The sequence below is a fragment of the Tupaia chinensis genome, unplaced genomic scaffold, assembly GCF_000334495.1.
Source record: "Tupaia chinensis unplaced genomic scaffold, TupChi_1.0 Scaffold139733_1, whole genome shotgun sequence".
Lineage (NCBI taxonomy): Eukaryota > Metazoa > Chordata > Mammalia > Scandentia > Tupaiidae > Tupaia > Tupaia belangeri.
Window position 1 is genome coordinate 689934 of NW_006199613.1, and position 13709 is coordinate 703642.

General features: G+C 63.2%; 1 protein-coding gene across 8 annotated transcripts in view; it reads right to left on the reverse strand.

Annotated features, from left to right (window-relative positions):
• Positions 1-3345, reverse strand: part of CD44 (CD44 molecule (IN blood group)) — a 73387-nt gene extending 70042 nt beyond the window's left edge. For 2 of the 8 annotated variants that reach the window (XM_006162094.3, XM_006162093.3), the window contains exon 1: positions 3146-3344. In XM_006162094.3, coding sequence (XP_006162156.1) covers positions 3146-3212 — 67 coding nt within the window. In that variant the 5' untranslated portion in view covers positions 3213-3344. Of the gene's footprint in view, positions 1-3145 lie in introns of all 8 variants that reach the window. The other 6 variants (XM_006162095.3, XM_014593086.2, XM_006162092.3 and 3 more) reach the window with 5 other exon arrangements.
• Positions 3346-13709: the final 10364 nt, after the last annotated feature.

The window sequence follows — 13709 nt, forward strand, 5'->3', positions numbered from 1 at the left end:
CCGCAGTGCAGCCTCCACGCTGTCCCCGTCGGGGCTGAGGGTGCCTGGGCTGGTGCCAGGTGGGGCAAGACCTCATCCCGGTTGGGCGGAGCGAGGCCCTGGCCTGTCTCTTAGACAAGGAGTGGCCACTCCCTCTGGCTAAGCCGTGGATGAGCGTGTCTCGGAGGGCAGCTGGACCCTGATAAGGAAGCTGATTGGCTTTAGGGACCAGTAACTGGGCTGGCATCTCTGACAGCTGTGGCCACGCCTGGGCAGAGCAGGGTGGGCCAGGCCAGGGCAGCCAAGAGCCCATGGCCCGTCGGGAGCAGAGTGGGAAGCCCCTCCAGCCAGGCTCCACCTCTGCTGGCCTCAGGGGAAGGGAGGGCAGGAATCTCCACGGTGTGCAGGGGAAAGTCTGGAGTTGGAGGGCTCAGCGCCTGGCCCAACATGGGGACGCTGGCCAGCAGGGGCATCCCAGCCTCACCCTGGCCCCTGGGCAAGTCCCACCACCCCCAAACGCCAGCATCCTACCGAGGCGGGTAGCCCCAGACAGCCTGTGCCCAGCCCCCCTCACTGCCCGCATCCAGCCAGCTGAGGGGACCCAGGGTTCATAGGACTCTTCCCCAGACAGACTACCCAGCACCACGACAGAGTGGCAGGCTTTCACAGCGGGGCATCCCTAACCTGGTGACATTCCCGGGGGCCAGGCCCTTCTCAAGCCCGGGTCCTGCTTTACGGCAGGAAACAGGCACGCTTCTCGCTACACCTGCGTTAGACCCCACAGGCACACAGGAGTGACAGCCGTGAGCAGGGCCACGCCATCCCCTCCGCGGTGGGCTCTCAGAGCCGGGGTGCCAGACAGCACCTGCTCTCCCACCTGACTGGCTCAGGGTGGCAAGCTCACTCCAAGTCCCTGTGTCTTAGAGGCTGCTTCCTCCCTGGGGGAAAAGAAGGGGTTTTCTGGATGATCCTCTGAGTATGAAAGTGAGTCAGGAACCCATTCTTGACTGAGCAGAGAGATCTGTCAGAAACTAGGAATTTCGTGCTCTGAGTCAGTCCCTGTGCGTGGGCAATGGGGGGAAGGAGCCTTCCCCACGGCTGCCAGCCTCCGGGGCACGGGCTTGGCACCTGCCTCTGTGGCACAAGGTGTCCACCGGGCACCGAGAGTGACTGGACCCAGAGTGCCAACCTCAGCAGGCGGCACCACGCTCCTCTCATGGGACAGCCTCCGCTAACTCCAGCCGGGAGGGGTCCCCACACTCCATGTGGGCAGGAACCAGAGCCTCAGACCCTCTTTCTCCACAGCAGCGCTGCACTCCCTAGCAATGGCCTCTGGTCCCGAGAAGGAGATGTGTAATTGGAAGGCCCGCCCCCACTGCCCCCAGGGCCACCTGGGTCCTGCCCACGGTGTGCACGGAGACCCCATTCTCCAGCCCAGCACTGCAGGCCCGGCGTGGCTGGCCATGTGGCTACTTTCCTCTGCTCTCCAAGACCGGACCTTCTTCTTCCAAAGCCTTCTCCACCCACAGCGTCTTTGCCCGCCGGAGCCCCCGCTCCCAGTGGGTGGCAGTGCGGTCTGCCCTCCTTTCCCCCTTCCCTGCTTGCCCAGCTCCAAGCCCGGGCCAGGCCACGTCTCCCGCCCAGCCTCGGGTCCTTTCAGACCTGTGAGCACCTGGGGGCCAGGGCCGCTGCTCCGGGGCCTCCCTGGACCTTCTCTGGGCCATGCGCCCACAGGGCTGGAGGTGCGGCCGCCCTGGGGCAGCTGGGCCTGCTGGTCACCGGGACTACAGGCCAGAGCAGAGTGCGGAGTGGGGTGGCGCCCTTCAGAAGAACCAGGAAGCAGGCTGGGGGACATCAGGGTTGGAACCCCTCACAGCCAAGAGAAGCCATCACCCATGGGCGACATGCAGGACACTTCCGGGGGCCGCAGAGAAGCCAGGCAGCCCCTGTGAGGACTGCGGGCCCTCCTGCTGCTCCCTCCTGCTCCAGCCCCGCCTTTCCAGGACCCACCAGCCCTCCCGCTCCTCTGGACGCCTCCCTGGGTCTAACAGGCTGCCTAGGCCAGGCCTCACACCAGCCCGCTGCTGGCCAGTCACATGACCTCCCTGGGCCTCACCTGCTCTCGGGACAAGGTCTTGGGCCTGAGGTGGGGTGCGGTGGGGACGCATGTGTAAGGGGTTAACGTGGTGGCTGGCATGGGGTGCTGGGGCCACCTGGCCGGGCCTGTGGCTACTGCTGCTTCGGGGCTCTAACTCTTAGGCCAGCCAGCCCCAGGCCCCAGGACTGGGCTAACAGACCCTTGCTGAGCAGGACCCCCGCTGGGCGAGCAGCCTTAAGGACCCCACTGGCACTTCCTGAAAGAAAAACCACTCGCTAGCCATAAGCAAGTCGACCATGTAACTTCTAGAGACAAGCTCCCCGGGTGGGGACAGCGCCAGGCCCCTCCCAACACAGCTGGACAGGCCCCTGCCCTGTTCAGCCAGACTTGTAGGTCGAGCTCAGGCGCTGGCACCCTGGTACCCAGGCCCCTTGACCTCCCAGGCTGCCAGGCAGGGAGTGCACCCCCTTCCGCTCCCTAAACTGACTGGCAGGGGTGGGAGGCTGTCAGGCGTGGGCAGACGGCCCAGCCATTCCTGGCATCTCCACACTCTGCCCCGGGCTGGAGCTAGCGAGCTCAGAGCCTCACCAGAGCGCTGCCCCCGGCCCCTCCTGCTCAGGTGTGGAGACCAGCAAGCTTTGGAACCAGGCTCTGGGCAGCCTCGGGGACCAAGCCACCTTCCCAAAGGCTCTCAGAGGTAGGAGGGTGCCCACCACCACGGGGCCCCTGTGCCCATCCAGGCCCCGCCTGGCGCCTGGCCCTCCTGGCTCTGTCCTGCACCGCTGGGCTCGGACATCTTTGGGCCTGCGGCTGGTCCGACCTGTGCACCAGCTGCCGCTAGGCTGCCCTGCCACGTGCTCGGGCTGGGCCTCGCCAAGGCTGCAGGGGCCCTGCAAACTTCCCAGCTCTTTCTCTTTCCGTCCCAGCACCAAGGCGCTTCCACCAGGCTCTTGCTCCCTGGCCCAAGCGCAGAGCCCGCCCTGTGGGAAGCGCCCCACCCCAGAGGCCAGACTTGGGCGGGGGCGACAGGGAGCCACCGGCCCCAGAAGTCCGTCCCACAGCACTCACCGATCTGCGCCAGGCTCAGCTGGACCAGGCAGAGTCCCCAGGCTGCGTGCCACCACCGCGTGTCCATAGTATCAGTATGGAGCGGTCCCAGCGAGCGAGCGGGGCGGTCCGGGCACGAGGGGGCTTGGGGCAAGAAGGAGAGACCTGTCAGGGGCCGGGCGCGGCGCAGTGGGGCCGCCTCGGAAGTTGGCCGCGCTTTTTATTTGAGGGCTGAGAGAATGACCTAAGAGGGAGGGGGGAGGGAGCGAGCGCAAGACACACCCCTGCAAGGGTGACGGAGCCGCACCGCCCTCCGCGAGGCCGCGCCGCGGCTGCTGGCGCGCCTGCCCGGGATCCCTGCGTCCAGCGCCTCTGCCCGCCGGCTCTCCCTGCGCAGGGGCGCTCCTCGGTCCTCAGACCGCGCCCAGGACTCTGCCTGGGGCTCCCCTTCCCGACGAAACTCTCGGAACCAGCTGCGGAGTGGTTCTGGGCAACCTGGGAGAGGCTGGGACAGGGCGGGGCTGGTGTGCGGCTTCACTGCTGTGCTGGGGAGGGGAGCAGTGACTCACCCAGGGCAGGCAGGGAGCCCCCCCGGCCCCACAGCGAGCTGGGCCTGTTCACTGGCTGCCCCAGCTCCCAGGGCCGCTCTGTCCTCCCCACCTGCACACTCCCTCCTGGGAGGGTGCCGGTCTCCTCTACTGGCCATCCTCCCCTCTGCATGTCCTTCAGGGCCTCCAGCACCATCCTCCTCCCCACCCGCTGCCCCGCCCCCACTTGCTCCCCCCTCCAGCAGCCATCATCCCTCCAGACCTTCTTATCCAAGTCTCTCACATCCCACCATCCTGCCAGCAGCCCCCGCCCTGCTCCATCCCCGCCCCGCCCCTGCCCCAGGTCCTGTGGCCTTTCCATGAAGACAGTAATCTGCTCCCTCTGTCTCCTGCCCACACTTCAAAGAGGGATGGCGATCATAATATTCTTTTTTTAAATATTTTGCTATAGAGCACGCGTCACTGGAGAGAGAGACAGAAATCAGCCCCCAGGGGGCATGGTCACACCACAATCCCTTCTCCTCCACTCTCCCCTCCCGATCTTAGATCTTAGGTATGCACGCATATGCGCCCAGCACTAGTTTTAAGTCTCCAGGTCTGGGACTTGAACCATAGTTGACTACATGGGAGTCCAGTGACGTAACCATTATGCCATCTGCTGGTCCCTGACAGATCATAATGTTCTTCAGGGGAGGTATCTGGGTTTGAGGAATTAAACTTGGAATAATATTTCAGTATCTACTCAATACCCATAATATTCTACGACACACCATTTGATAACTAAAAGCAGTATTTATGTATCTTTTAAATATGGAAGTTTTTGCTACAGAGCATGTGCGCTTGCCAGGGAGAGAGAGGAAAGGAAGTGAGAACCCTCCCAGGGTGGCCGCACCACAGTCCCGCCTCCTTCACCTTCCTCCTGGGATTCTGGTGAGCACACGCCCATGCCCTGTGTGACAGTCAAGCTGCCAGGTCTGGGGCCCAAAGCAGTCAGCCATGGAGGAGCCCGCACCTCGGCCACATGCTGAGCGGTATTCACTTCTTACTTCAATATTTGTGCTTTATTTTAGCTTCTTTTACACATTCGATCACTGCTGAGAGTGAACCTGAGTGGGCCTCGTTCCTGAAGAGCAGCTGCAGCAGGACCCTGCGAGGCCCGTGCGGAGTTCTGCTGGGGAGATTCTGCTGTCTGTGTGCTCTTCATCTACGATAGAGCACACGCATGCACACATGTGTGGGTCCGGCCATGCCACAGAACCCTTCCCCGGTCCCCGGGTCTTGGGCACTCAGAGCACACACCCAGTGTTCTGGGGCTGGCCAGGGAGGGCCCTGGGCCGCCACAGGCTGGCCTCAGCAGCAGCCGTGGCTGCCCCATCTTGCTATCGGCTGGGAGACATGGGGAATGGAGTGGAGGCACCCCGACCGCTCCGCAGCGGAGGGTGCCCATGGCCCCGTAGCAGCCGGCTCTGGAGGGGACTCGGCCCCCAGACTCCCCCAGCAGAGTGCGCTCCAGAAGGTTGTGGCCGGGCTCGGCCCAGAGGTGACTCCAGGGAGCCTCCCCGGGGGTGGCGGTAGTCCAGCCAGGCCCTCCAGGAGGAGGAGCACTTCTTCACAAGTCACCCCAGTCTGCTGTGCAGGCACAGAGCCGAGGTGCAGGCACCGCCCTGGGGTGCAGGTGCACAACCCCAGACCAGGCCCTTAGCCTGTGCACCTTCGTTTCCTGTTTAAGGGACTGGTGAGGAGTAAATGCCTTGGAAGTCCTGCAGAAAATTTTAGGTCCTAGATAGGGGTGTGTGTGTGCATGTATGTGTGAATGTGCATGTGTGTACATGTGCCTATGTGTATGTGCGTGTGTGTGTACATATTACATGCTATAAATGTGCTCGGTGTTAATTCTTGAAAGCAAAATCATGGGCAAGTGTAGAAAAGCCAGATGTGGAGAGCGCTGAGCCCAGGTCGACGGGCTAGGGCGTCAGCAAGACCTACAGACGGCCGGGGAGCCGTCCTGGGTGCTGGGGTGGCCACAGCGTGTCAGTTTTTAAAGCTGTTGTTACTATTGGTGTGCTAAAACACACATGGTACACACGTTACCATGTCACCATCTGGAAGAGCACAGTTAGTGGCGTTCAGTACGTTCACCACTGTACCGGCTCCCCCATCATGTCTGTGGACTATCTCATCCAGTGGACTGCCTCACCCGGTAGACTGCCTCGCCTCGTGGACTGTCTCACCCAGTGGACTGCCTCGCCTGGTGGACTGTCTCACCCGGTAGACTGTCACACCCAGTGGACTGTCTTATCCGGTGGACTGTCACATCCGTGGACTGTCACACCCGGTGGACTGTCTTGCCTGGTAGGCTGTCTCGCCTGGTGGACTACCTTGCCCTGTGGACTATCTCGTCTGTGAACTGTCTCACCGGTGAACTGTCACGCCAGGTGGACTGTCTCACCAATGAACTGTCGTGTCCAGGAGAAGGTCCCTTGTGGGAGACCTGCTCCTGTCTCTCAGGCAGTAATGGGGCCGGGAGACCCCTGTCTGTCCAACCCCCCAGCCCTCAGCAGCTGGCATCCCACGTCACCAGGCCACCCGTCTAAGACAAAGACAGTGCCTTGATCCCAGGCAGGAGCTCAGGCAGGCTCTCGGAGAATGCCCCGGGAGCAGACTCGGCCCTCTGCTTGTCAGTGCCCGAGAGGATGCCGCTCTGGAACGACCGGGAAGAGGCTCTCGGGTAGGGCCTCAGCCCCGAGCACGTCAGAAATCGGCCTGGTGGGTTGCGGACAAGAACACTGGACAAGGACTGACCTCGACACCACCTGTTCAAGGCGAGGGCAGTGCCGCGAGGTGGTCGGTCCCTGGGAATGGCGCCGTCTTCCTGCACCTCCTGTTCGACAGCCCAGGAACAGCGACAGCCTGGCCGGCGGCAGTTCCTGCAAGGCGCCGGGTGGCGAAAGTCCTCTCCCGGCCAGAGCCAGCGCTGGGAACACTCGACGCAGGAGGGCCCAGCGGTGGGTCCTCTCACGTGGCCAGGAGGAGTGGAGCAGCCATGAGCACATGCTGTCAGCCACAGCGCCTGCAAGGACAGGACCGCTCCTGGGGACAGCCTGCACGCTGAACCCAACTCGGAGGGCACGCCTGGCCCTGAGGGGCGGGGTGACAGGGACGCAGCCCTCCTGCAGGTGCACACAGAGACCCTGCTCAGGACCCCTGGCCAGCCAGTCCCTCGGTTCACTGTTCATGCCGGAGCAGTGCAGATGGGCTGGAGCGCGGTCAACCTGGCCTTGGGGAGTTCTGGGCCACATCCAGAGACCGTCCTGAACACGCCAGGCACACGTGTGCCCATGATCCGGGCAGGCTGAGGCCAGGGTGGGTCATGGTGGGAGGGGGAGCACCCACCCCTCGGTCTCTCTCTCCCTGTCTTTTTTTGCTCATGGAAAAAAACCCAAAAACCCTTTTAATAAAGGAGAGAATGAGGGTGCTGTCTCCACGGGCACGCCTTGCCGCCTTTCTCCCTCACCGCCTGCTGGGTGGCATCACCGAGACCCAGTTCCTCGCACCCGCAGGCCCCGCACAAGCCCTGCAGCGGCTGAGAAGCCCAGCCAGATCCTGAGCAAGCCCACGGGTGCCATGACAGACTCCGCCAGGTCCGCCTCCAAGTCCCGTGTCCACAGGCGAGCTCCGGCTCACGGATGCCTTTTCCCGCTCCCCACCAGCACTGCTTCCTCAGCTCGTGGGGCCGGCCAGCAGCTGCACTGCGCCCCACTCTTATTTTAAGTAATTAATTTATTTCTGAAACTCTTTTATAAAATTAATTTACATTCATTCCCTAAGCATTGTCTCAACATACAGCATGTGGTTTCCCATCCGGAGTAGACTGCGTACTGCTTACTCATGCTATCGCCATGGACCTTCCATTCTAGCTACACGGCAGTGTACATATATATTACCCCTATGTCTGACCCTCTGCCCTTCCCCATCTCCCCCACACTGTCTCTGGTGTCTAGTTGTCTTCCATTCCTTTCCCCCCACATTTTACTGATCACACAATTTTTTAAATAACCTAAGTACTTTCAATAGCAAATTCCGCTGGTAATTTCAAGAAAAGCAGTTTTAACTCTCAGAAATCGAAGAAATGCTAAGGAACTTTGTTTAAAACGTAAAGCCAGGAAACAGGTTAGAATTCTGTTCACATAGGTGCATGGACCTAGCGACAGCTCGAGACAGGAGGAAAATCCTTAAAACCGGAACTTACTGCAGCCCTACCGGCTAAGCAGCCTGTCCTCTCCAGACTCCGGAGCGCAGGGTGGAGAGGGACAGGAGCGGCTGGGACCACCCCTGCGGGAGGCCAGGAGCTCTGCTCAGAGGAAGACCCTGCTGGCTCTTCCCAGGATGAGTTCCTGCCTCTGAGCCTGGCGGCCGAGGCGGAAGGAGGCGCAGGAGTCCACCTCCCGGAAAGCAAAGTAGCTGCGGCCCTTCCCAGATCCCACACCCTCTCTGCTTCTGCCCAGCTCCCAGGCGTGGTCTCTGCACTTCAGCATGCCCAGTCACGTGGCCACTCATGCCCGCTGTGCTCTGGCAAGGCGAGAGCGTGGGGAGTGAGCGTAGTGTGGGCAGGAGTGGAGGCTCAGGATACAGGCAGGACGGTGCAGCGATGCCCTGGACCACAGGCAGGTGCCGCTCCCCTGGGTGAGACCCCAGCTCCTAGCCAGCCTGGAGTGGAGCCAGCTCACCGCCCACCTGCTGGGCAGCCCGCCCTCCGCTACCAGCTCCCAGAGTGGCCTCTGAGCCTCCAAGCACTTAGTCACGGAACGTTAGCTCCACGTCCTGTTTCCGAGGTGAAGGAACTGAGGCCCTGAGGGACGAAGCAACTTGTCTGGAAGAGCAGCGTGACTCAGGCCAGGGCTGGGCCGAGCACGCTCACAGCAGCTGGGCTTTCGTTACTCAGAACCAGGGCTGCCTGCACACTGCCCATCCAGGGGCTGCGGCCCTCTGACAGAAGCTTCCGCACCCCTGCAGGGAGACTGGCCGGACAGGTGACGGGCAGAGGCTAGGCAGAAGCATGGGCGTGGCCACGGCGAGGGGCTCCCTGTCCAGTGTTGGACGGGAGGACGTCACATGTGATGCCATGGATAAGAAGCACGTACATGCACATGCACACACACGTACACATGTGCACACACGTACTTACGCACACATGTACTTACATACACACGCGTACTTGCACACATGCGCGCACACACATGTACTTATGCACACACGTACTTAACGCACGTGTACACACACGTACTTAGGCACACACACGTACTTACACACGTGCACACACAGAAACAAGGCTGGAGGAAAGGAACAGCAGTGACGGCCCGGAGCCAGGACTGTGGGTAGCTCTCGTTGTTTCTGATGACAACATTTTCTAGATTTCCTACTTCGGGAGTGTTTGTCTCTGAAACGATTCTAAGAGCATACACAGTAAGGACCGGGCCAGGGTCCCCAGGCAGGTCAGGAGCCGGCCCGGGCAGCGTGCCCCTCGCACCAGGCAGGGTGTCGGCCTTTCAGGTGTGGCCTCGGCAAGCTCAGACCTGGGACAGGCCGTTGGACCAGCAGCCCTGGCCTGGGGCTCCTGGTCCCTGCGCCCATGCACCGGGGCGGGATGCCAGAGCCTGGCCTCCGTGCGGCTCAGCTAGGCCATGCCCAGTGTGCGAGCTAGGACGTGGGTAAGGCCGACGAAGACCTTGGGTTCTCTTGCAAACTCTCCCGGCCCAGCCACTCCCTCTGGGAACTCGCAGGTGACTGCATGCTCAGAGGCCACACACCACACCCACTCTTCCACCCCCTGTGCCGTCCTGGCCCTCGGGTAGCTACCTGTCTGGATCATCCCCTGAGGGCCACCCCAACAGTAGCTCTGACCTTCGGCTGGCTGTAGCAGGCTGTGGGGGCCATGGTAGGTGTGCCGGGGGCCCAGGGATGGTTTGTTCAGACAGAGCTGCTGCCACTTGCCATGCCGGGCCCAAGCGCTTCCCAAGCCTGGCTGGGAGCTGTCGTGTCCTGTGACAGCACGTCCCAAAGGGTGTGAATCTGGGAAACACCGTCATCTCACATGGAGGGCTGCCGCTGGGCCGGCTTCTCCAGCACCAACAGGGAGGGTCCTGCACCCTCTGCACGGCAGCGATGAACACGGGGATGTGGACACGCACGGCCAGGCCTCAGGTGGCTGGCCCTCACTCTACCCCCCACCCCCAGTCTGTCCTCCTGGGCCCAGGAGAGCCCTGAGCCTCAGTGGCCATGCATGAGATGGGTCTGGGCAGCGCGGGCTGGAGGAGCAAGGCCAGACCACACCGGGCTGCAGCCCACAGCTCGGTGTCCGGACCTGCTCGGCGTTTACACTCTGGGTGGCAGGAGGAAGCAGAAGAGGCGTGTTTCTCAGGACATGAGGTGCGTTTCATCCAACTTGAAGTTGGTGTCTGGTAACATGTTACTGGAGCACAGCTGTGTCCACTTTGTTTTTTCTTAATTTGCTAGAGGGCACCCTGGAGAGAGACATCCAGAGGGACTGTAAGAAAGCATCCCAGGGCGATGGCCACGCTGCAACCCCTTCTCTGCCATCCTCCTTGTGGGGTTTTGGGCTGGCACACACACGTGCCGGGTCCGGGACTGGAACTGCGCTGCTGGCCACGTGGGGAGCAGAGCTTTAGCCTCCCGCCACCTCTGGCTTGCCCTGTTGGGCACGTGTCGCCTGTGGTTGCCTGTCGTTGATTGTCGGGCTGTGACAGGGCAGGTGGTCTCAAAGCCTGAAACGTTCACTGTGCTGCCCTTACAGAAAACGCCTACCGGCTGATGGGAACCAGCGCAGAAGGCGCCAGCAGTCGCCTCCTCTGGGGCCGCCCCACGAGCCCTCGCCCTCAGGCACCCCCGTCTTTCTAGAAGCAAGGGCCCCGACTAGTAGTTCTTCGCCTCTAGAAGGGTCTGGGACGTTGGGGGCGCGTCTCCCTGGGGTCATTGGCTTGGAGTGGGAAGACTGAGACGCAGAGCTTAGTTCATCCTGCCCCAGCTGGCGCTGCAGCCTGTGACCCCCAGCCTCCGGCTCCTCACCCGCAAAATGGGCTGATGACAAGAGCCAGTGCCGCAGACCGCAGGCCGCGCCAGCGAGCGCGGACCACGCCCTGGAGCTGGCCTGTCCGGAGCTCCAGGCTAAGTGCCACCATCTCAGACCAGCCTGGGAGCTGAGCAGGGGCGGGAGTGGAGGCTGGAGGCAGGCTCCCCCTCAGCCCGGCGCCTCTTTCGGGGAGACAGCCAGCACAGGCCCACACCGCCGGGGCCGAGGCTGCGCCGTCACCTCGTGATCTTTAACCGGCAGGCGAGACCGCAGGCTGAGGTGCCCGCGTGATGCCGACACACGTGATGTGTGTGCGGTGGGGACAGGCCGAGACAGGCCGGCCAAGACGCGTGCTGCTTCATGCTTGTCTGCGATGAAGACGCCAACCACCCTCCGGCGGCGTTTGCATCTCAAGGGTCTTCAGGAAGCTCACAGAGCCCGTGCGATGGCTCACGCTGGAGCGGCCACCCTTCCTGAGTCCCCACACGTGCACTCTGTTCCTTCAGTCCCGGCTGCAGAATGGCCTCTGAGTCCCCCTCCTGTGTCCTGCGGCCTAGCTCCGCCACGAGCGCGGGGGCAGCTCCCTCCCCGGGTCCGAGGTCTTAGCCTTTGGAGAGGCCCATGGGGAGCCCTGGACCATAGGGCAGTGTTTCAGTTTTCGAAGAAACTCCATCCTGCTCCCAGGAATCCGGATACTTTCCAGGGCCCGTCGGGCCCAATGCCACACAAATCAATGCAGCGCAGGGACATGTCCCAGCGTTCACAGTAACTGTGACACTTCGGGCAATGTGGCAGCACAGGAAGGAGGGGGACACCTGAGGGACTTGCTGGCTCACCTGGCGGCTTCTATCTCCGGCCGTCGGCCCTACCCACAGCCGACGCAGTGTCCTGTTAAGACAGCGTGACGACCAACGGACCTCTCCCCGCGCTTCCCCGGAGGGCTCTGGGTCTCCTCGCAACCACCCGAGTGGCTGAGTGGCTGGGGGGGCGGCCGAGGGTCTCCCAGGAGCTGGCCCCGCTGCCCTTCGGCGCCTCTGCTGTGTCGAGGAAGGAGCCGGAAACGGAGCGCACAGCCCCGGAGCACTGCCTGCCCCTGCAGTGAGAAGGGCCTGGTTGTTACAGCCACCGCGGGTCTCGTGCTTATCTCACGGGCTCATCGCGCCCGCACGTCTCGGGGCATCAGGCCATGCGAGCCCTTGGGAACGGGAAGGAAGGGGTTCTTGCCTGTGGGTCAAGCCGGGGCCGCTCCCGCTGTTCGAGCCTGAGGGCACGTGCTGCAGGGGGAGAACTGGAGGGCTCTCTCCTCTCACAAGTACCAAGAAGCATTTACGTGTCTGCTCATTGCCACGGTTGCCACGGAGACGGAGTGGGAACACATGTAAACATGCGGCGTGCGTGAGACTCCCAGGGGCCCTGGGGGTGACGGTTCCTCTTCTCAGGGCTTCCTCTCCTCTGCCTGGGAGCCGCCTTTGCAGGGCACCACTGAGCTCTGCGCCCCCGCGCAACCACCCGAGTGGCTGAGTGGCTGGCGGGGCGGCCGAGGGTCTCCCAGGAGCTGGCCCCGCTGCCCTTCGGCGCCTCTGCTGTGTCGAGGAAGGAGCCGGAAACGGAGCGCACAGCCCCGGAGCACTGCCTGCCCCTGCAGTGAGAAGGGCCTGGTTGTTACAGCCACCGCGGGTCTCGTGCTTATCTCACGGGCTCATCGCGCCCGCACGTCTCGGGGCATCAGGCCATGCGAGCCCTTGGGAACGGGAAGGAAGGGGTTCTTGCCTGTGGGTCAAGCCGGGGCCGCTCCCGCTGTTCGAGCCTGAGGGCACGTGCTGCAGGGGGAGAACTGGAGGGCTCTCTCCTCTCACAAGTACCAAGAAGCATTTACGTGTCTGCTCATTGCCACGGTTGCCACGGAGACGGAGTGGGAACACATGTAAACATGCGGCGTGCGTGAGACTCCCAGGGGCCCTGGGGGTGACGGTTCCTCTTCTCAGGGCTTCCTCTCCTCTGCCTGGGAGCCGCCTTTGCAGGGCACCACTGAGCCCCGCCGTTCAATCCCAGAAGTCGCCGCTACTTTTAGGGAACTCGCCCCCAGAGGGCTCAGGACACCCCCCTTCCGAGCCCAGGCGGGCGGCGGCTGTCTCAGAGCACGCTGCCGGCCTCTGCCTGCTCATCCGTGAGGCGGGGAGGAAGCCTTTCCCTGCGGGCCAGTAACCGGGAGCCTCTCCTGTCGGGAGGACAGGGCCGAGGCGGGCAGCTGCCAGGGTGCGTGCCTGGCCTGTGCCGTTGGCGGCCATGTAGGGCCGGAAGGCCTGTCACGCAGGTCTGACAGTGCTGCCCTCCCCAGGCTGCAGGCTTCGCTGCACCGATGCCGTGGGCTCAGAGGGGAGCCAGCCAGGCCTCAGCCCCACGCCTGAGCCCTCGGGGTGCCCAGGCCCTCCTGGCCATCAGGGCCTCAATTCTGCCTCCCGTCAGAGGGGCTTTTCCTGGCGGAGTGGAGCCCGGTGTCTCCTGGCGGCGTAAGCAGCGCAGCCCTGTCACGCGTGCAGCACGGAGCAGCACCTCGCCTGGTCTGGATAGCAAGGTCCCATGTCCAGTGGCACCTGTGCCACCCTCTCTGTCCGGCCGTCTGCAGTGCCCAGCCCCAGAGAGGTCCCAAGAGTCCACCTTCACCCCAGGGTGACGGCCGGCCGGGCGCTGCGGAGCCATCGGCCTGCAGGGCTGGGTCAGCTCCGCCATGGCTGTGCCCCCCCAAGGCCCAGGCAGGTGCCCGCCGTCCTGCCCGGTCTGGCAGTGGTTCCACGATGCAGCCCTGGGGTGGCCGGCACAGCATCTGGGGCTGCCATCCCACGGTTCCAGCCGGAAGCCCAGCGGCCTCTGCCCTCCTCACAGGCTGGGCAGACCACAGAGCGAGGGGAGCCGGGAGGAGGCACGAGGGCTGCGCGGGCCCAGCCAGCTC